At 51.1% G+C, this 23,803-nt stretch overlaps 1 protein-coding gene across 1 annotated transcript in view; it reads right to left on the reverse strand.

Moving 5' to 3' along the window:
• Nucleotides 1–1,119: 1,119 nt before the first annotated feature.
• LOC114781675 (furin-like) overlaps nt 1,120–23,803 on the reverse strand; it is a 31,826-nt gene continuing 9,142 nt past the window's right edge. The window contains 13 exon segments of the mRNA XM_028968008.1: nt 1,120–1,295; nt 1,649–1,773; nt 2,043–2,222; nt 3,249–3,366; nt 3,451–3,554; nt 4,589–4,689; nt 4,761–4,973; nt 5,927–6,099; nt 6,962–7,050; nt 11,135–11,211; nt 11,300–11,428; nt 16,664–16,759; nt 18,947–19,045. Of these exon segments, the coding sequence (XP_028823841.1) occupies nt 1,120–1,295; nt 1,649–1,773; nt 2,043–2,222; nt 3,249–3,366; nt 3,451–3,554; nt 4,589–4,689; nt 4,761–4,973; nt 5,927–6,099; nt 6,962–7,050; nt 11,135–11,211; nt 11,300–11,428; nt 16,664–16,759; nt 18,947–19,045 (1,680 nt within the window).

Genomic DNA, 23,803 nt, shown 5'->3' on the forward strand with positions numbered 1-23,803 from the left:
GGTTAAATACAGAGGACACGTTTCACCTTGCCTGTGCTGCAGTGTCTCACAGTGTGTGTGTGTGTTGTATATATATATATATATATATAGAAGAGATGAGAGCGAGAAGAGAGAGAGAGGAGCGAGAGAGAGAGAGTGAGTGAGTGAGTGAACGTCCTCCTTACTACAACCTCATTCTCAGGATCAGTATTAATGTCTGGTTTTCTCATGCTGCTGTATGTTGTTGAATATCACTTTCATCCCTCATAACATGCTGCTACTTCCCTTTCTATTCTGTCTGTCACTTCTCATAATCGCTCGATCTAAATAATGTTAGAGGTATTTTTTATTACTCTGTTCTGCTCTTTTTTTTAAACTGTACTGTATATCGTTTTTCCTCTTATTGCATTGAGCGTGGTTTTAGGAAAAAAATGGTAATAACGATGGTATTAAGTGGGGTTTGAACCTAAAGTAAAGTAAGTGAAGTGATTGTCACATGTGATACAGCAGCACAGCCACACGGTGCACACAGTGAAATGTGTCCTCTGTATTTAACCATCACCCTTGGTGAGCAGTGGGCACCATGACAGGGCGCCCGGGGAGCAGTGTGTGGGGACGGTGCTTTGCTCAGTGGCACCTCAGTGGCACCTTGGCGGGTCGGGATTCGAACCGGCAACCTTCTGATTATGGAGAAAAAAAAAAAAGATAGTCATTGTGAAAAATTATGTTCAATATGTGTGTGAACATGCATATATACATTTTATTTATATGTGCAGAAAGGGCCTGAATATAACAGTGTGAAAAAATGAAGGTGATCGGAATACATTCCATGTATACTTGTATTTTTAATACACTCATCCACAGTTTTTTCCAGATTATTTTTACATCTCAGTGACCATTAAATTTCCCACTTGTCGGACTAATATGAGATAAGATCTTTTATTAATCTACTGGCGTGTTGTGAGGTCACTTCTGACTGTTTTACTGCAGTAATGTACGGCCACATGGCGCGCGTTGTTGGGGTACAGATGGAAACGGGGGGGGGTGAGGCAGTACTAAAACACACAGGCTGAACTATGAGGACTGGAGTTCTGGTCTCACATTTTTCAAACAATATTTTTAATTAATTCTCATTGCATGTCATGGAATGTTGCGACCAGCAGGGGTCACTGTGTACACACACTCACCAATACAGTTCTGGTTGAGGTCAAATGTCTTGCAGCTGCTGTTGGAGGGCTGGCTGAGCTCTGAACTGGACGTGTTGAGAACCTCAGGACCGGTTCCATACAGAACCAGAGTAAACTGGGTCAAGGTGCCTGAGATGGGAACATCGCACACACCAACACGGAGGTGAATTCATGTACAAGCGTATGGGTAAAGACACCCCGCCCGAGTAGGGACCTTTCATAGCCGCAGTGTTTATAAAGGGGCCGGATGACCCCTCCCCTGCCAGAACAATTAGTGTTTATAGCAACAGGAATGAGCCACGCCCGCTATTCGCGGCCAGTACAATCGCACTCCCAAGTGTCTAAGAGGATCGCAAATCAACTTCTGCAGGCAGATCATAATACCGAAACACAGCAGGGCCGAAACGGAAAAATAATCCAGTTCAACCAACACCATACAGACAGTCTCAAAAAAAAAATCAAAACTTGTAGGAGCAGCGCACCGTAGTCACTGGTTCCAGCCACGTTCTTGATCTCCAGGGTCCAGTCCCCACGGGGGTCCTCGTCCCAGGATGGGGGTCATGAAGGCCCAGTCGTTGTAAAACCCTCTGATGAATAATCATGGGGTCTAATGCATACACACACACACACACAAAGATCAAGTTGTAATCTCAGACATGCATAGATCTAGATCTACATGGATCAGTTCTGAACAGACATGAGCATGAAATCTAGATTTGGGTGGATGTAAGTGGGTGTGTGTGTGTTGTGTGTCAGATATTGAATGACTGCTAAATGTCTTACAAATCAGTGTTTACAGGGACAGTCAGGGTTAAGTGTCTTGCTCGGGGACACGTCTTCTGGTCACCCTCAGTGTGACGGGTGTGTCTCCCTCACCTGGGTGCCAGCAGGGTGGAGCGCGTACCCATGGGGCTGATCAGGTAAATGGCCAGGTTACCCCTGCGGTTGTAGGAGAGCGTGAGGTGGGCCTGGGCGTGTTCCAGGGAGCTCACAAAGTTGGGCTTCGCCAAGCAGCCATCCACACTCTTGCTGATGATCAGGTGACCTCCTATGTTCCTTTAGCGTATGACAGAGGGACAAAGCAGAAGTTTTGATTCGGCTCAGTTAAAGGACTGAAAATATTCTACACAACACACACGGAGAATCAATTTATGGGCCTGCAGGAATTTTGCTCTGATATATTATAACATGTAAAACCGAGGGAACACTAAAGCAAAATCCATAACAGAGGCGCCTCAGAATCGATGCATCGCCCTGCAGACGTGGACCTTCCTGCATGGACGCGCTCCAGAACATAATGGATTATTTCACAATGACGCCGCTTGGCGGTTTTCTAGTTAAGGAGTGGTGCTGATCTGAGAACAGTACGATTGCCGCCTATTTCAGACATGTTAACGCTCAGCTCACTGACGTATTTAAAACACTGTAGAAAAATTTGCATCGATAATCGTGAGACCAGCGAAGGTTCACACCCTCCACAGACACCGTGTCCAGGTCCATCTCTATACACCGCATCTGGGCCAGTAGGTTGGATAAATTTACTCAAGCCGACGATGACTAGGACGACTGAAGCTGAACCAGATACGTGCTGAAGACGGAAGTAGAACGTACGACCAGGCTGGTTCCTCACAGTCACGGCGCCGAGCAGAAGACTCGCAAGGTCACCGATTTAACAGCAGCAAAGAGGGCAGCGTCCTTCAAACCTCGACTGTAGATGGCGCTACGCGTCCTTGAATACAATCTGGACCGGCCGATCGTGTTCATTTCAGGTCTCGGCGAGTCTCTCATCGCCAGCGGTTAAACTGATGCCGGGCCTGACAGCTGAGGCACGACGTCGATAGCGCGGTGCACCAGGTGCACACGGCACATCTTCCGTGAAATGAACCCAATCAACTGCAGACTCGCCAGCAGCCTCCAGAGTCCACGTGCGGCATAAATGACTGTTACCCGGTTATTATTATTATATTACTGTAAATACGGCCATTTCACCCTGTTACATTATGCACCTGAAGCCCTGGCCACGCCCATAACCCCACCCATTCAGCCCCAAAACACAGCGACGCATCATCTTCCAGTCCTTACTTGGGCTCGGTCACCATGGAGACAACACACTTCTGCTGCGGCCCGACGCTCGTCCAGTTCTGCGCCATGGCAACCATCGCACCGGCATCCAGGAGGCCGTAGCCATACGAGTGGCTGACTGTGAGAGAGACCAGATTTATTTCCCGCAGGGGTCCGAGCGACGGCGCGGCGTGCCGCAGTGGGAGGAGCTACGGCTGGGTACCTCTGCGGCCGACTCCGTTGGTCTTCCAGTCGTCCGTGATGAGGTGCGCTGGGCGAGATGTCCGCACCACCAGATGCTGCATGTCCCTCCAGGAGAGGTTCTTACTGTGGAGGAACACAGACAGCAGCTAAAAGGGACTCAGACCTTCACATTTCACTCAAGCAAACAAAAGCCGGGATTAACGGAGCAGAATTCCCAGATCAGGCTCCCCAGATCAGGCTCCCCAAACGAGCCGCATCTATACAGTTAAACTGGCATGTCGAGTGGGCGCCAAGCGGCTCCTTGGCATCTAAACCGCGTCTCATCAGAGCGCCGGTTCAAAGCCGAGCGCTGGACGTGGCGTGAGACAGCGTCAGGTCTGGAACTCCTGGTGGATCTTGAACATCTGAAGGCCTTCGGACCATTATTATGGCTTCTGCGCCACCCCCCATAAACCTGAATTTCCCTGCATGCGCCGGCCAATCAGCCGGGGTTACTGCAGAATAAGCGGTCGCGTGGACACGCCCACACTCTGGATTTGGAAAACACGCTCAACATTTACCGCGTTCATATCAACAGAGCTGCTCTTAACACCCAAAACCATGCGCGCGTCCTGTCGTCTTCGACCTCGACGAAATGTCCCATACGGCACGCCGCGGCCACCAGGGTGACCCGGCAGGCCCGGAAGTGTGACGAGATGCCAGCCCCACCGAGCACTGGGCTTTACGGTCACAAACGAGATTTAAGTGGGATTTCCTCGCGGAGTAATTCCCAGCCACGTTAGAGCGACGGCTCCAGATTCCTCGGAATTTCCGGCGACCGAACAAGCTGTACAAAACAGGGCCGGGACGTGATGACTTGCACCGGCGTGGCAATCGTAATCAATAAGTTTTACATCCAATTTACACCACCAATGACGAGAAGAACTAAAATGAGCTCCTGCGGTCGTGTATACGGTTTAAAAAAGCGGTGGCGAGCGGTGATGAATGAGGCAGAACCGAACCGTTCTGACTCGGCAGATTTTCGGCGTTTTCTAAAGACCCTCCGGAACGATTGGAGGCTCAAGGTCACCCGGCAGCGGGGAGATTAATTCTCTCTCTGCGCCCCTGGGCGTCTCACACTGGTCGTACGTACGGCCGTGTTCGGCGGCGGGACTCACTTTGCCTCCAGGGCGAGGGCGATGATGCCGGCAGCGAGGGGGGCGGAGGCCGAGGTCCCGGTGTGGGAGTCGGTGCACTTCTGCCTCAGATCTGTGGTGACCTGGGGAAGGAGAGCCGGTCAGTAGAACCCGACGGAGAACCCGCGCGAGACGGCGTGAGGGGCGGACTCACGATCTGCTTCTCGTTGATGTTGCCGGAGCTGTAGGTGGTGGCGAGGGTGGAGGAGCAGGCCTCGCTGTACCACGGCACGTTGCCGTACTGGGTGCTGCTGCTGATGGAGAGGGTGTAGATGCTGTTGGTGTAGCCGTCGCAGTTGCAGCTGTCCTTCTCCCGGCCGCCGTTACCCGACGCCCAGACGAAGATGGAGCCCAGGCCGCCGCGGCCCTGAAACCGACACGCACTTCATCACCACTGGACGCCGAGACACCGACCGGAGAAAATGTTCAGAAGCAGACCGGACGGGGCTACAGACGACCGGGGACCGGATACAAATCAAACTGCAAACTGCCACGCCCTGCCACATTTACAGCATTTTACCAGACGGCCGTATCCAGAGCCACTTACAACGTGCTTCCATGTCACCATGGATGAAGTGATCAGTTCTGGTTCACCAGGACCACCAACTATGAATACAACCTTTTTATTCACTCTGTTCTAGTTTCTATACAGAAGTCAGACAAGAAGAAGGTTACAAGTTCATCTAAATCTTCTCTAAAGAGGAAGGTGTTGAGCTGCCATGTGAAGGTGCTCAGTGACTGAGCTGGAAGTTCATTCCACCACCGAGGGGCCAAGACGGAGAAGAGTCTAGATGAGCGTCTTCCTTTTACCTTCAGAGATGGAGGGACCAGGCGAGCAGTACTGGAGGCTCGGAGTATACCAGGTGCAGTGTGAGGTATAATAAGGGCTGTGAGGTATGATGGTGCTACTCCATGTTTGGCTTTGTAGGCCAGCATCAGTATTTTGAACCTGATGCATGCAGCTACTGGGAGCCAGTGGAGGAACGTAGCAGAGGGGCGGTGTGGAGAACTTGGGAAGGTTGAAGATCAGTCGTGCTGCTGCATTTTGTATTAGTTGTAGAGGTTGGATGGAACATAGTTGTAGACCAGCTAGAAGGGAGTTGCAGTAGTCCAGTCGTGAGATTACTAAGGACTGAACCAGGATCTGGGAGGCCTGGGTTGATAAGGGCGGATTCGTCTGATATTGTAGAGAAGGAATCTACATGAGCGGGAAAGACTGCTGATGTGAGTCGAGAAGGAGAGTTGGTTGTCTATCGAACGTGATCGTTCGTTAGCAGCCCACGCCGGCCAGCGAGCATCAGGGTCCGGATGCAGCGTTACCTCGGTGACGCCGCGCAGGAAGGCTTCCTTCGCCAGTTTGGCCGGCCCGTCCACCGTCTTCCCATCATCCTCTGGGCCCCAGCTGGCGCTGTAGATGTGGATGTGCTGAGGATTCCGGCTCAGGGACTGCGCCTCCACCATGTCTGTGACCTCACCGTCCAGCATCCGGACTCCTGCACGCAGAGACACACAGAACCAGAACCAGCGTGTAAACAAGCGGGCGAGAAATTCCAGAGGGTATGTGGGCGGGGCATCTGCGCATCACCACGCCCCCTGAAAGCTGCACTGTATCCTGCGGGAGGAAACTGTTTAGGGGCTAAACGGAGCGCCTAAATGAAAACGTTTGAGCGGCTCGGCATCAAAGCTTCCAGCAGCTCTGTAGTGGAGGACAGAGGCGTGAGGAGACGCATAATTACAGAGCTGAGACACCAGCGGCAGGACGGGCGCCTGGTGAGACCCCCAGATGAACCGAGCAAACGGAAAAAAACGGCAAGTATCATCCCTGCACTACACAAGAAGAAATACATTAAATGTCTAAATATTAATGGAACATTTTGTATTTGTTAAATATGTGAAACATGGATATAAATACAATAAAAAAACACACACACACACACACAGCTGCTCTTTCTTAGTGTGTGTGTGTGTGTGTGTGTGTGTGTGTTTTTTTTCCAGAAAAGGAACAGTCCCATGGGGGCTTGTGGTATAAAGCAGCGCAGCATATAATTAATTCATGAAACAAAAGACGAGCATGCATGCAGTGTGTGCACACGTACACACACACACACACACACAGAAATGTGTCTCTGGATCATTCAAATCAATTCCTCATGAGTTAAAAGCCCAGAAGTGAGGAAGTGTTCCGGTGGGACGTGTTAACGCTCCGTTCAGAGGCTGATCCAAAAACAAACAGAGACAGGGAGGGTGTGTGTGTGTGTGTGTGTGTGTGTGTGTGTGTGTGTAATTAAACTGATAGTTAGACAAAGACACACCACATGCCAGAGAGTGAGTGCTGGTGAATTTTGATTTGCTCACCTCCAATCCTGGCGTCATAGGCCACACCCACTCCACAAATACCGTTGTTGGCCACAGCTGCCACCTCGCCGGCACAGCGCGTCCCGTGTCTGCGGAGAGGAACATGAAAGCGTCACCCATCCTGTCTCGGGGATCAGAACCTCAGGTTCTCTCTGTAGCAGAGCGTGGTATCCCGATTTACAGCCCGACAGAGTAAACTGGGTGGTGGTAGCCTAGTGGGTAACACACTCGCCTGTGAACCAGAAGACCCAGGTTCAAATCCCACTGACTAACATTGTGTCCCTGAGCAAGACACTTAACCCTGAGTGTCTCCAGGGGGGGACTGTCCCTGTAACTATAAAAAGTAAACTGAAGTGATTGTCACATGTGATACACCAGCACAGCACACGGTGCACACAGTAAAATGAGTCCTCAGCATTTAACCATCACCCTGAGTGAGCAGTGGGCAGCCATGACAGGCGCCCGGGGAGCAGTGTGTGGGGACGGTGCTTTGCCCAGTGGTACCTCAGTGGCACCTTGGCAACCTTCTGATTACGGGGCCACTTCCCACCACTGCCCCAAATGTAAACTGGTCAGTCCACCAGAGATCTAATTTCTAATTTCCTGAAGAATCAGCAATGACCTGAAACCCGACACCATACAGAACAGTAGAAGGTCAGGAACAGGGCGTCATGGAAGGTATCATCACCATCCATTCCATCTGCATGGGTGTGAGGATCTTCTGAACACCGATCACCACATCAGGACAGAGACACCTGAGCCAACGCCGCACCTCCTGAAACCCAAACTGGCGAAAGGAAGCCGAGCCGCGTGGCGAGTCAGCAGGCACCACGGGTACAGAAGCGGTGGAGGAGTTGAGAAGGATCAGAGCTGCTCAGACGCTCCACATCTTCAGTGCTCCTGACTGGAGGAAAGGTGGAGGAGCAGCAGCACCAGGCTGCAGAAACCCCTGACACACACCGCAGGCTGTCAGAACACGGTCGTCTCACATGCCTGGTTACGGTGTGTGTGTGTGTGTGTGTGTGTGTGAGGAGCCTGCAGCACTGGAGTGCAGTGGGGGAGAAACACGGCCGTCACAAACACACACGGGTCACCACGATTCCACGATCAATCACAGAAAAACGGTGTTGGAGTTTTATTTTCTGGTTATTTCTAATAAAAAAATAATAATAATAATAATCAATCTGGATTGATTTATTATGTGAATCAGGACGGTTCCACCATTCACCATTTTCATATTCAGACTGAGGATGATATGATCATGACCATCGGGAAAAGGTCACAGATTCTGACCCCCATGCTGAAGATGGGGTTGCCAGGAGACCCGCAGGCAGTAACCGAGATAGGGAGACGCACGGGTCACCCGTGGCAACCGATTCCGGACGACACTGTGCCAGGCGCTTATCGTGGTGTCTCAGCCCAGTGCATTCTGGGACGTTGGAGCACCGGCAGGACTCCACGGCTGGGGCTGGTGAACGTCTGAACACCCCAGCTGAGAGTTCTTACACCTCCTCATCCTCAGTTGGAGACTCGTGTTACTCCTGGGTTCAGCCAATCAGACGCACAAGCGTAGCCAGAGGAGAGCATGCTGGGTAAAAAACAGACGAGTGTGGGATTACCGAGCACAGAGGCAGCTCAGGTCCCACCAGAGCTGCGGACGAAACATCTGTACAGGCAGAAAAGACCTCTTTATATCACACACGGGGCACAACGACATAAAAATAATCAACCATTTCACAGATATGAACGTACTAATAATTGATCACAATCTAATATGGGCTGCACGATTTGAGGAGCTGTATTCGGACCATTTCTCTGTGCTAATCAGGTCCTGGTTGATTAAATCGCAGGTAGAACCGCAGCACGAGTTCAGCTGTCTGCATTTTCACTCGGTTTTGCGCGGTTGTGGTTGGAGGACCTCGTTAGGATGAATCTGAACTGTAGAACCTCCTCACAGGCCACAGAGGAATCTGCAGACTGCTCATTAAATGTTACACACACACACACACACACACACACACACACACACACACAGACCCCTTCAGCACGTTCCCCTTCATTTTGCGAGCCGAGCTCAGCACTTTTCGCTGAGGAGCGTCTCCTCGCATCTAAATAAGCGGCAGAGAGTAAAACTCCACCCATCAAACACCCATCCGCTCTGTGAGACGACCGCACCCATCCGGCAGAGTGTGTGTGTGTGTGTGTGTGTGTGTGAGATAGTTGGACCACAGTAAAGGTTTCATTAGAATAACCGGAGTAAGGATGGGAAAATGGTGTAATTTACCTATCGGGCCGCCTACTCACTGGTCCATTGTTCAGTGCGGAACCTGAAACCCTGGAACCGGTTTACATGACGCCGTGCGTCTGTCTGACTATTTTGTGCTCAAAGTTGACTTTATTTGAACTTTGACCTCTGCACGCTGTGCCATATTGTCAGGCGCCCTACAGAGCAGCTCTGAAGCGCAGACGGAGGAGAAGTTGATTGCAGCAGTGGGTGTGGTCGAGATGGGCTTGTCTGCAGAGGACCTGACGTAGCATGAGATCTGCAGGCCACGGCAGGGCGGAGAACAAACCGGCAGCAGTCAAGTTGCACCGAGAGCGAATGTTGAAATAGATGATGGCGTAATTACTATATCCAGTTGTAATAATTTAACCAAATACGTGATTGGTGCCACGCCTACTTTTTGCTTTCTGATTGAAGCACTGCTGCATTACACGTTCATCTGTTCAAACAATGACACGCAAGTATAAACAACATGTTCTATGTCCAGCCATCATAGCGCTCAGGAAGGAGACGGCTCCTCAGTCCGAGAGACGAACGTGTTCTGGTGCGGAATGTGCGCATCAACCCCCGGAACAAAAGCAAAAGAACCTTGAGAAGATGGCGGCTGAAGCTGGTAAGAGTGTAGCACCATCCACAGTGAAACGCAGTGCGGAAAAAGCCATTAACTCCAAAAGCCACGTAAAAAAGCCACACAGGGACAAAGACCCTAGTTTCTGGGGACATGTCCTGTGGTCTGACGAAACAAAACTGAACAGTTTGGCCATAATGACCATCGTCATATTTGGAGGAAAAAGGCCACCATCCCACCTGTGAAGTACGGAGGTGGCAGCACCGTGTTGTGGGTGTTTTGCTGCAGGGGGGACTGGTGCACTTCACTTGAAACCCTGAAGTCAAAGCCTGGGTACACATGGGTCTTCCAAACGGACCATGACCCTGAGCATTCTGCAAAGTGGGTTACAAAGCGGCTTAAGGACAAAGTCCAATGTTTCGGAGTGGCCATCACAAAGCCCTCATCTCAATCCCATAGAAGACTAGTGGTCAGAGCTGAAAAGACGTGTGAGAGACATATCCTGACTCGGTTACACCAGTTCAGTCAAGAGGAACGGGCCACAATTCCATTAAACTGTTACGACAAGCTTGTGGAAGGAGACCCACGGCGTTCGCGTCAAGTCAAGTGGTTTGAAGGCGATTCTACCAAACACAAAGCAAACGTATGTAAACTTTTGACTTTGAAGAAAGTAATAACAAAGATATAAGGAAAAATTATTTTGACATTTGGCAAAAAGAAATTATTTTGGGAATCTGAACAGGCCTAAAATTGATCAGGTTCAGTATGATTCAATGTAATAATACAGTATTTTATACCGCGCGTAAATGTTCGGTTTGAACTGTATATTGTCATGTTGCTGCTACTTGTTTGTCTAGTTTGCCTCGACCTGCACGATATTGTGTGTCGGAGCACAACATGTCGTGTGTTATTCCATATGCACCATTTTTTTGCACACTGCGAATCCCTGAATGAAATCTCGTCTCTCCGTGTACTTGTACAAGGTGAGAGGACCATAAATTTGACTTTGACACTGAGCCTCCATTAACATTTACAGCATTTACCAGATGCCCTTATCCAGACAGACTTACAGTAGTTACAGGGACAGCACCCCCCCTGGAGACACTCAGGGTTAAGAGTCTTGCTCAGGGACACGATGGTAGTAAGTGGGGTTTGAACCTGGGTCTTCTGGTTCATAGGCGAGTGTGGTACCCGCTGGGCTTCTACCACCCTTCACGTCGCGTTTGGTCCAAAACAAGAATAACGTAATGCGGCACATTCAAAAATCATGGCTCGCCCATCCCTACACGAGAAGGTGTACGGATGTGGTCCAGCGACGTACCGGTTGTCGTTGACTTGTGTGTATCGCGGCTGAGGATCCGGATCTCCATCGTTCACATCATAACTGGCATCGGGATCCTGCAAAAAATAAATAAAACGATCCGCATCAAGACGAGAGGAGACATGGAGGGAACGAGGGGTCGAGTCGTTGGGTTCGGATGCTCACATAGTTGTTGATGAGGTCTGGGTGATTCTTCTCAATGCCGTCGTCCAGGATGGAGACCACCACGCCCTTCCCGGTGAAGCCCTGTTCCCACGCTCCCGTGGCGTTCAGGTCGTGGCGATTCGGGTTCAACTGATGGAGGGGAAAAAAAAAAAAAAACGTGTGAGGGACACGTCCACAGCAGGATTTCTTCTTAAAAGTTTGTTTTCTGTTGACTTATTCCTGTCAGGCTGCTGCTATTAAATGATTCATGATCCCAGATTTCCATAAGCAAACGACATCGGAAAACTGCAGGAACCCGGAGATCCAACATCAATCATTCATGAAAGAGCGGAAAAGTTCCAGCAGTGAGAAGTTCTGAGAAGAGTCACAACTCCAGCTGATAAATGTCCCCATTCTGACACCAACTGCAACACCTCCACTATACCACCAATCTGCTCCACTTTCACCACATACACCACACCTCTGATCTTCTCCAGCTCCTCCACATACAATATAGCCCCACCACCTACACTGCCAATCTTCTCCACCTGCACCACATACACTACACCACAGATCTTCTATGGTTCCTCCACATGAAATATACCTCAACTGCCAATCTTGTCCACCTTCACCACACCTCCGATCATCTCCAGCTCCTCCACATACAATATAGCCCCACCACCTATATTGCCAATCTTCTCCACCTGCACCACATACACTACACCACCGATCTTCTCCAGCTCTTCCACATACACCGGCCCCCTTATACTGCAGCACTACTCCCCTACACCACCTACAGGATCACCAACCCCCAACATGAAGCAATATATCGCTGGTCCCCCGAACCACCTACATTACTGGACAAAAGTTTTGAAGCAGAGCATTCTGGGAGCTGACCTCTCCCACCCAGAGGGACACTCCGCCTCAAATCAGAGGAGCGGAAAATTGAATTCATCCACCATGGTGCCCTCTGAGGACCACCTGACCAACCTATATACTTCATACACACACACACACCCTGCTCTCAGTCTGTGTGTGCGCATTAGCATCTGGGTAAGAAGTTTGGACTTTGGGGCAGTGGTGGCCTAGCGGCCCCACAATCAGAAGGTTGCCGGTTCGAATCCCGATCCGCCAAGACTGAGCAAAGCACCGTCCCCACACACTGCTCCCCGGGCGCCTGTCATGGTGCCCACTGCTCACTCAGGGTGATGGTTAAATGCAGAGGACACATTTTCAATGTGTGCACCGTGTGCTGTGCTGCTGTGTGTCACGAGTGACAATCGCTTCACTTTAACTTTAACTCCATCGTACGCTACGTCAGTCCTGGGTGGTGGGTGTGTCTTACGTGTGCAATAATCATATCGACCACCAAACAAACAGATGATGATGATGATCAGCTTCTCCGTTGGGATTGCGAAAGCTCTCGCCCTCTCGGGAAACAACACCGCAACAATTCAGTCACACCATTCAGGGGGGGAAGTGTGTGAGTGTGTGAGTGTGAGCATCTGTAGAAAGTACACACTTCAGATGCTCTTGCTGCAGATTTGCTCATCAGATGAAGCCGCCGCCGCAGCAGCAGCATCGTTCACGGCGCCATTCCCACGCTGTTCTGCAGCTAATGAGCAGAAGGGGATTGTGGGAGGCACGCTCCAACCAAACCTTCTGGGTGCTTCTTTCATAATCACCACGCTCTATTTTTACCTGAACACACACACCACACACTTATTACACTTTACTGATGTAACAAGTGTGAAACATGAATTATAAAACTCTCCACGTAACAAGACCTTTCAAACCAAAACGTACACCCAACCGACTGGGCCAGCGGTGGCCTAGCGGTTTAAGAAGCGGCCCCGTAATCACAAGGTTGCCGGTTCGAATCGTGATCTGCCAAGCACCGTCCCCACACGCTGCTCCCCGGGCTCCTGTCATGGTGCCCACTGCTCACTCAGGGTGATGGTTAAATACAGAGGACACGTTTCACTGTGTGCACCGTGTGCTGTGCATCACTTCCTTTTTTTTTTTAAATTTTAAACAGAACTGCAGCTCCGGCCCTCAAACACAAGGGGGCATCAGAGACCCCGGCCTCTAATTTATGGTTACACACTGCCACGACGCGTTTAACGACTAACTCGCCACGACCTTCATTTACAGGACGGTGACGGTGTGGACATGTCCAGGAGATGTAGGGTCATGGATGGGACGGGGGGGATTGTACGATCTCCATTAACGGTTGTTGTGTTTGTGTCTATTTTACGTTTAAACTGAGACGCGCGGCTGCTGAGGCGCCGGGACGTGGAAGCGATCGAGGCGACGCCGCACGACGAAACTGGAGAGCAGAGAAATGGCGGGAAATTGAGCGGAGGAGGGTTGGGAAGTGTGCTGCACCTTTACAACCAAAGCAACGTGTAGCAAATGATGCCGCGGTGTTAGATGCTTCAGTCTGGCAATATCAGAAAAAAAACAATAATAATCGGTCGTAACTTTAAATGTTCAATATGGGAAAGTATATTGTGATTTTCTATTTTTGTCCTCGGCGTGGAGAACATTCACCTGCATTCACATAAATTCAACCGTTCAAATGAAGGTGATAGAACGTTGAAAAGTGACGTGATTGTCATTGTGAGACACTGCAGCGCAGCACACGGTGACACGGTGAAATGTGTCCTCTGTATTTAACAATCACCCTTGGTGAGCGGGAACTGATTACTGGCCGTATAATCGGTGCATCGTGATGCAGACGTGGATAATTCTGCATGGATGTGGTGCAGAACATAATCAATTACATCATAATCACGTTGTTGGTGATTTTCTGACGGCGGCATGAAAATGCTTGTTAAAAAGGCTGTTTTCTGTTGTTCTGGTCTGTGATTGGTTGGTTTTCTTTATAACAAGAGCGCCAAGAGTTGAGCGAGCGTGCAGGTGAAGTAGATCTCTGCACAAAATTTCACGCTGTGTTCGCTCAAATGTGGCACAACTATACCAAGTAGGGTACAAGTAGATCCCGCCATCCCGCCGGGGTACATTTACGGCATTTGGCAGACGCCCTGATCCAGAGCGACTTACAACGTGCTTCCATGTCACCATGGATGAAGTGGTCAGTTCTGGTTCACTAGGACCCCCAACTATGACTACAATCTTTTTATCACTCTGTTCTAGAAGTCAGACAAGATGAAGGTTACAAGTTCATCTAAATATTCTCTAAAGAGGAAGGTGTTGAGCTGCCGTGTGAAGGTGCTCAGTGACTGAGATGGAAGTTCATTCCACCACCGAGGGGCCAAGACGGAGAAGAGTCTAGATGAGCGTCTTCCTTTTACCTTCAGAGATGGAGGGACCAGGCGAGCAGTACTGGAGGCTCGGAGTATACCAGGTGCAGTGTGAGGTGTAATAAGGGCTGTGAGGTAGGATGGTGCTACTCCATGTTTGGCTTTGTAGGCCAGCATCAGTATTTTGAACCTGATGCGTGCAGCTACTGGGAGCCGGTGGAGGGAACGTAGTAGAGGGGTGGTGTGGAGAACTTGGGACGGTTGAAGATCAGTCGCGCTGCTGTATTTTGTATGAGTTGTAGAGGTGGGATGGTACATAGTGGTAGACCAGCTAGAAGGGAGTTACAGTAGTCCAGTCTTGAGATTACTAAGGACTGAACCTGGGTTGACAGATAAGGGCGAATTCATCTGATATTGTAGAGAAGGGTACAAGTAGATCCCGCCATACCGCCAGGGTACAAGTAGATCCCCACCCAATGAATCACGATGCATCAATATTGAGGCATTGATGATCGGAATCGAATCATGAGACCAGTGAAGGTTCACACCTCTAGTGCTGTTAGTGGGCGTGGTCACGATTGTGTACAAGGGGTATTAGGAGAGTAGAGAAGGGAGGGAAACGGAGGAGATGGACGCTGCGCTATACCCTCATTAACTTTGTTCATAAAAACATCATTAAAGTTCAGAACTAATTACACACCAACTAAAAAGGGCCGGAGGGCAGAACGGTACCTGCAAGTAGCCACTTGCTTGTACCTGTTAATCTGTGTAGATCCTGACCTCACGTCTGACTGGTGGTTCTCAGCAGTCGCGTGTTTATTCCTCGCAGGCAGGTCTGAGTAATAATATGGTGTTCTCGGTGGAGCTCGGCTGTTACATGAAGGTGTGAGTTGAGGTGGAGCAGGGATTATAGGCAGGTAAACACAGCTGCGGCGGCCATTATTCTAGCACGCACAGGCGCGCACACACGCACACGCACACACACGCATGCACGCACACCCACACACACACACATGCACACACACACGCACTAAACTAGAGCGATGAAGCTAGTCCGCTTGGAAACATGCAGGGACACAAACACACACAGACACACACACACACACCACTAAACTAGAGCAATGAAGCTAGTCGGCATGGAAACATGCAGGGACACACACACACACACACACACACACACACCACACCTTAAACTAGAGCGATGAAGCTAGTCCGCTTGGAAACATGCAGGGACACAAACACACACAGACACACACACACACACACTAAACTAGAGCAATGAAGCTAGTCGGCATGGAGACATGCAGGGACACAAACACACACAGACACACACACACACACACACACCTTAAACTAGAGCGATGAAGCTAGTCCGCTTGGAAACATGCAGGGACACAAAACACACACCACACAAAAATTGCCAACAATGGGCTTCATTCATCAAGCCTTTCAAACCCCATTCATTAACTCTGCAGAAAGGAACAAAAAAACTTCCAGAACATTGTTCTGCATTCTTGTTGGACTATAAAACGAACCCGAACCCGCTCATTTCAAGACTAATTAAAGCGGAATAACGTTCTTTTGCAGCGTTTTTTTGGCCTCGATCCGCAACGTAAGGCCGTCGGAGACAGACATCGTGGTGCCGTTTCTGAGACCACCGAGGCCGGTAATAACAGCGAAGTAAAAACAGGACCATTTCAGAGAGTACTTAACCAACACACACACACACACACACACACACACAGCTGTTTTGTGTTTGTCTGGCTACATTAATGAGCTCTCGTCTGTCTTACATAATTGCAGCATTAACAAGGCCAGAAGAAGCCAGAAAACGGCTCGTAATTAAAAGCGAAACGCAGACTTCACTCCACATTCCTGCATGAGTCTCCACACGTACGGCCCACCGCCGCAGCTTCCACGGAAGTGACTGCAGGGGAAAACGCCCCTGTGGGTGCAGATGGTGGGTGAAGATTATCTGGAGTCGCGTCTCGTCACCGCGTCTTTCTATCTGAGCCAGTAAAACCAGCAACAAGACAGAGGAACCCATGCCAGTCGCGAGTTGGAGAGCCTGGACGGAGCAGATCCAAATGACCTCTGACCTTTAAGTGTAAAAACTCACCAGGTACCACTGCTGAGCGAACTTGGGGTCGGTGGGCTCTGAATAAACGTCCCTCTTCACCCGGCGCTTCACCACCTGCTGCTCCAACCACGTGACCTACAAGGGAGACACACGCACCACGAATGAGGCAGATACATCACAGTTAGAAAGACATTTCTGTCCACTGATGGACATTTTGTGGGACGTGCTTTGGTTCAGTTGGCAAAAAACGAAATAAAAGCATGAAATTTGGAAATGCTGTATCTGTTTAGCACACACACACACACACACACACACACACACACGGTCGTCCAGCTCCTCCCATGTTCCTATGATTCGCTGAGTGGAGAAAAAGGCGGAGCTCCAGCACCATTCGCGACATTCTGAGGTGAAACGAGGGTCATGGTCCAAGCGGGAAGAGGGACTAAATTCAGCTACTATTACACACACACACACACACACACACACAAATTTACGATGCAAACAATCAGATGGAAATAGAACAATGTGAGAGAGGAGTTCAGGTTTTCTTATGATCTTCTCATCACCTTCCTCTAGTATGATGACGCATAAAGACAGAGAAGACTTGCACAGATAACCCAGAATGCACTGGGCAACGCGACCGGTGTAAAAATGAGCATCATGTGACACGCACACGAGACCAGGCTGTCGGCTTGGTGAGAAGGAATGAAATCACCATCTTTTCCTCAGGAAATCTTCTCTTATTAGACGTGATCCATAACGGAGATGATTTGTAGATGAATTATCAGACCCTGGCCTACATCAGAGGCACATCAGTCATCATTGATTTGACAATGTGCTTCTGAGCGTTAACGTCCCTGCCTTCATTTATTACCTCCTCTGCTCTCAATTAACCCTCCTCATGACCTCCGCCGCTGCATTTAAAGCTCCTTCAGAGTGCTGAGACGAAGTCTTGTGAGAAGCGTCTGGTGTCTCCTGCGTCATCAGAAGCGCTCCAGTCGAACAGGGAACGTTTATTTGCAGTGGCAGGGCCACCCGAGTCACCCGGTCAAGTAAACAGTAAAAAGACCTCCATCTCTCTTCTCCTCATCCACAGAACATGTGTTCCAACCAGCTTGGGCATCTCCACCCGACGTCAGCAGCATCGTAATTCCACCACCCCTCACGGCACCAACTTCTCACCACTAGTTACTGAAAACCAGCAGCTTGTGAAGCTGGTCCAAGACGGAAGAGCACAAAGTCCCAGGTTGGAACCCCACCATCGTGTCTCCAGGGGGGGGACTGTCCCCGTCACTACTGACTGCAAGGCGCACTGGATAAGGACGCCTGGGCATGTTACATCAACCTCTACAGAACGGACTGGACCAGAACACCTAGTTGATTGGGTGCTGACGGGGAGGTTCTGTCCATCCGTGGACGCAGGGATGATGGACTCTCCGACCGGCGCTGCCCGTCAAAACGTCTCAGGTCTGCAGGCAGCTGCCAGGTTTCAGAACGTCCAGGATGAGAGAACCGGCGAGTTCTCATCTTCTCAGACGAGCTCCTCTCTGAGGAGGCGGCGGCGGGAGCCTGGCAGCAGCAGATGTTGGAGCCCATGATGAATAACACAAGACATCTCCAGCTCCCGCTGGATGGGATCTTCGACCTGCAGAAGACTTTTCTTCCGATTGCAACAGGCAGGAGATGACGAGGTGAGCCTCAGGGCTCCATCTACCACAACATGGCTCGAGAAGGTAGGGCCGTAGTTGATGTTTATTCATCACAGAGGGACTTCACATCTATCTTCCATGATGACATCCTTCATCTACGATACAGCTGCAGCTGAAAGCGGAACAATAATGACGAGTTCATCCTGATACATGAAAAATGCAGAAACTGACGGATGATATCGGGCTTTTTGTAATGTGAACAACTCGAGATGATAAAGGACGGTCTCCCTGGCGGATGGCCGCGCTTCAGGAGAACCGGCGCCTGGAGTCCCTCGGCTGCGATGAGGGGCGCTGACAGGCCGCTTCTTCACACCGCGGGGTCCTCTCGTCCATCTCGTCCCCGGAGGGGCGGCCGGGGCCGGGCGGGGCGGCGGGAGCTCCGATATCGCCGCCAAGTGGAGCCCTGCATCTGACCAGCCGAGGAAATAAAAAAAAAAACAAGAAACTACCGGAAAGCAGCTAGTCGCGAGGCAGGGTCCCGGTGAGGTTCCACGGACCTCCTGCTGCTGCTTTACTGGGAGCTGGTCACATGATCACCGGATCAGCGTGGTGGGGGTCATGCGGTGACTAGACGGCGGGCGGAAATGCTCGTTGTAAACACACCACACTTTACCTGCGGTTCCCCCTGCAGTCGAGCGTGGAGACCCCGATGGTCTGACAGGGAGCGCTTCACCACCCGGTGGTGCCGGAAGTGATAGTAGTCGCCGAATACCTGCAAGAAGAAAACACAGGAACTGTAACCAAACACAGACCAGAATCACAGATGGTCCATGTTACAATCATGAAGACCCAGGTCAGGTCTCCCAACCCTTGACCCAAAAATGCCAGTAGCAAATGACCTCACCATAAATAACGAAAGGCCCGTAACGGCGTGGAACGCAGCGGCAGCGGGCAGCTTTAGAGTGAAGTGATTGTACATGTTGATACACAGCAGCACAGCACACAGTGAAATTTGTCCTCTGTATTTAACCATCACCCTGAGTGAGCAGTGGGCAGCCATGACAGGCGCCCGGGGAGCAGTGTGTGGGGACGGTGCTTTGCTCAGTGGCACCTTGACGGATCGGGATTCGAAACCGGCAACCTTCTGATTACGGGGCCGCTTCCTTAACCGCTAGGCCACCACTGCCCCTAGCTGAGCAGCTGGGGCGTCACCATGGCGCTCAGACGTCTGGTTCCAGCTCTCAACATCTCACAGCGGCCAGAAAACGGAGGGAAAAGGGCCGTACACCCAGCTGGGCGTCTACAGCCGCGCGGGGACTTCTGGGTAAAATCCCGCGGCCGTAGTGTAATGGCGCAGCGCCACGTTTGGAGAACTGCTGTTGGGAATAACAGCTGCAGAAACACACACACACACACACACACTGAAGATACGGTGAAGGTCATCGTGATAAATCACTGTGACCGCTACAGTCAAGGAGGGATCCAAAACAAAGTCCACAGTGAATTCTGGACTCTGTGGGAACGTTCTCCGTGGACACAGTGATGCCCGGATCAGGGACTAAAATGACATCTTAATTAGTTCCTAAATTCAACACGAGTCAGAAATACACTGTGGCCACGTACATTTACGGCATGTACAGTCAGTAGTTACAGGGACAGTTCCCCCCCCTGGAGACACTCAGGGTTAAGTGTCCTGCTCAGGGACACGATGTTAGTAAGTGGGGTTTGAACCTGGGTCTTCTGGTTCATAGTCTGACCCTCTAGGCGACTACCACCACCCGCGTGTAAAAGCAGCAGCACGGAGAGCAGCGATTGGCTGGCGATCAACATGCGGTCAGCGCGCCGCAAATTACACAGGCGTCCAACGCGGCAGCCCAGCACTCGGTCATTAGACTTAATTACGAGATGTGGATCACCGCACACGTTACGGCACTAACACACACACACACACACACACACGAGAAGCCAAATTCCTGTTCTGCACACCTACAAACACCAAGCACTGTTCTGTGCATGTGTGGTGTTGTTCTTCAAGGTTTCTATAACACTGGGATACACACACACACACACACACACCACACACACACACACACACACCGCTACGCTGCCAGTCTAGTCAGGCCAGATGTATCCTGTTACCCAGAACCCCCCACGCCCTGATCTGACAGTAAAATGGCTTTGATGAGGAAGCGTTTATCCTGAACAGCTCCTCTTCAGAACCGCTGCCATCCAGATAGGACGTCCACCGCCGCGTCATCGTCCCCGCGGCGTCAACATGGCCCCCCTCGCCGGCCGGCGCTCCGCCCTGCACTTATTCAGAGCAGGAGGGGGGGGGGGGGGGAGCAGATAATTCCTCATAATGACGGACCTCCGATGACTCAGGGGACACGCTATCATCACGCGGGGACAAGGACAGGCGGAGACCCCGCCCACTCACCAGAGTCAGCCTTCACTACGTCTACAATACACACACATTTATCAAAAGGGAACATGACCTTTAGAATTCAGCTTACTGGAGCGTTCCTCTAACATTACAACGACTTTACTAGACTTTACTCATGAACAAAATCATAAATTAACATAATCTATAAAATAAATAAATAAACAATAAACAAACAACAAAAACCAAAACCAGTAGCATGTCTCCGACACACACACACACAGTCGGCAGTCCATTTAACGCATAAGGCTGAGAACCAATCACAGCATGATCCTGGAGCAGGTATAATCCCGCCCACAAATAAAGCCAAAACCAGTAGCATGTCTCTGACACGGAGGCCAAGGGTCACTGCAGTGGACAAACACACAGTCACCAAACCATCTAACGCACATGGCTGAGAAACTGGTGGAGAACCTGGCGAAGAACCTGGCAATCTCTGAATCGAACCGCTGTGCCACCTCATCGATCAGGGTCCATCATGATCAATCACGGTGAAGAAATCAAGTAAAGTGAAGTGATTGTCACATGTGATACAGAGCAGCACAGCACACGGTGCACACAGTGAAATTTGTCCTCTGCATTTATCCCATCACCCTGAGTGAGCAGTGGGCGGCCATGACAGGCGCCCGGGGAGCAGTGTGTGGGGACGGTGCTTTGCTCAGTGGCACCTCAGTGGCACCTTGACGGATCGGGATTCGAACCGGCAACCTTCTGATTACGGGGCCACCGCTTCCTTAACCGCTAGGCCACCACTTCCCCCGCAAGAAGCCGCAGCAGCGAGTGGAACGTCCCTCCTTGACCACTTCACTGCCTTCCTCGTTCCTCAGATCAAGGAACCCTGCTTTCTCAAAAGCCTGTCTGTTCATCAGTCTGATGTGAGATGTAGATGTTCCTCCAGCATAATCATTGTGGACATTCCAGATGATGCAGTCTGTTGTATGGGAGGTTCCGAATGACTGAAGGAGAACGTTAGATGTTCGTGGAGAGAACTTGGTTATATATAAAGTCGCTGTAAATGGAAGGAAAATACATAAAAGGCGGCCGTCGCGGAGACTTTTCCAGAAGGAAAGAAATGATTCTGATGCGAAACCGCAAGCTCGGGTCCAGCGGCCAGGGAGCTCTAAAAATAACGTTAACTGCTGAGAACCGGAGATAAAGCGCAGGACCAGACCCCCGGCTGGACCGGAGGCCTCAGAACCCCGACACAAAGTCAGGTGGAAAAACGATCCAGACGTCCCCAAGCGCTGGGAATCGATGAGCGGCGATCTGGCTGATGAATTTCAATCAGGCGCCCTGAGGGCGCTGGTGGTGTGGAGAAGTTCAACTCGCGTCATTAACCAGAGGAGAAGACCACAGGAACCTGGCGAATCAGCCAGAGCAAGAAGAACGAGTGAAGAATGGAATTCACCTGACTGAACACGGAGAACCTGATCCCTTCACCCAAACGCCACAAAACCACTTCAGGGTCCACAAACCACCAAACACAACTTGTGAACTTTGACCTCAATTCCATTTTCATCCAGCATCTGCTGTCACATGATCATGGTGCACCAACGTCTCGCACACGCCACGAACATCTTTATTAGAAGTTACGGAACTTTCCAGGTCTCGCGAGTCCTCAGACGCGGAGACGGCGTGGAGAGATAAGCCGGCTGCGGTCTGGTCTCGTCCCTCTTCCCGGCCTCCAGACTCGGAGGCCCCACCTCCACGCCGGACCATTCCGCACGTGTTCCTCATTAGACTCCAGAACGGGAGGAGGGGAACGTCTGAAGCGCGGCCCTTCAAAGCGGCATAACGAGCGGCTGGCATTCAATCAGGGGCTTCTGGTTGCGTAACCGGCCAACTCGCACGCGGAACACGGTTCTCCAGCCCACGTCAAGTCCTCAGAGGACGCCCAGGTTCTCTCCTCGAGGAACACGGGAGACGTTCCGTTCGTGCAGAAACACTCCAGCAACAGATCAAGACCGCGAAGTAATGATTTAGTTGGACGGTGGGGACGGAGGACGCGCAGGGAACGAGGCAGAACGTCCTGAAATGTGCGGCACAGAGAGCGTTTCGTGAGGTCGCTGCAGCACGACCACGGACTGTTGTCCACCATTGTTGTATGTAGGACACATTTGGGGTTAAAGGTCAGGTTGGAGGTTGACTGCTTTGCCGTTCACACGGATACGGTCACTGAAAATCCCCCTGGTCCCCTGATCGGACAGAAATGTCCCCCTGTCCCCGGGCTCTGTATCGGGTCCACTCCAGTTTTAAAACCGCGGGAGATAAAGGCCTCAGACGTCCCATCATCAAGTGCTGGAGATCAGAGGCGGAGCTCCTCCTTTCGCCACGACTGGACGAACGACCAGAAAGACCCCCGCGCCCACGCGTCTCCTCCAGGAGCGGTGGAGGAGGTGCAGGTTCCTTCTGCAGCACGGGGGGGTCGCTTCGTTTCTATTTTAAATTTCACTTCATTACCGCGCGGGCCCCACGGCACCCTGGGGAGACACGGCGCAAATGAGCCACGGTGCAGAAGAGGACGGTTACAGGAACACACACACACGTTGATCTGGTCTCCATGGGGTCTCCATGGGGTCTCCATGGGGTCTCCATGGGTCTCAGAGATAAAATCTGATTAAACGAGACAACCTGGCTGGCCGCTTTTCTGTAGAAACGGTGATGAGCTTCCAACGAGAAGCAGATCCCGCCCGTCGTCACCTGGCAGCTACGGTTCTTCAGCCCAGGCACATCTGCCACCGGCCCCGCCCCCGACCACCACATGGCACCAATTCGGCCAATTAAGAGGTCAGCGCCCGACGGCGAGCGCAGACGGGGCCCGAGCGGCCCGCCGAGGCGCGACTGGCCAGATGTGCAACGATTAAAGATTAGCGCCACCGTCCTGACTCCGCCCACCTTCTGCAGGGACCAACCACAACTAATTATTTCCCGCCGGAATTTACTACCAGAAAGTCCTGTCTGTCTGGGTGGAGGAATTCAAGGCTTTAACCTCCACCAGTGGTTTCTGCTCAACTCTTCTTCTGCAGACGACCTGAGATCTTTACTCTGATGGGAAACCAGGTTCCAGACCTGGTTTGATCCAGACCAGAC

Source organism: Denticeps clupeoides, unplaced genomic scaffold (genome assembly GCF_900700375.1).
Source record: "Denticeps clupeoides unplaced genomic scaffold, fDenClu1.1, whole genome shotgun sequence".
Taxonomy (NCBI): Eukaryota; Metazoa; Chordata; class Actinopteri; order Clupeiformes; family Denticipitidae; genus Denticeps; species Denticeps clupeoides.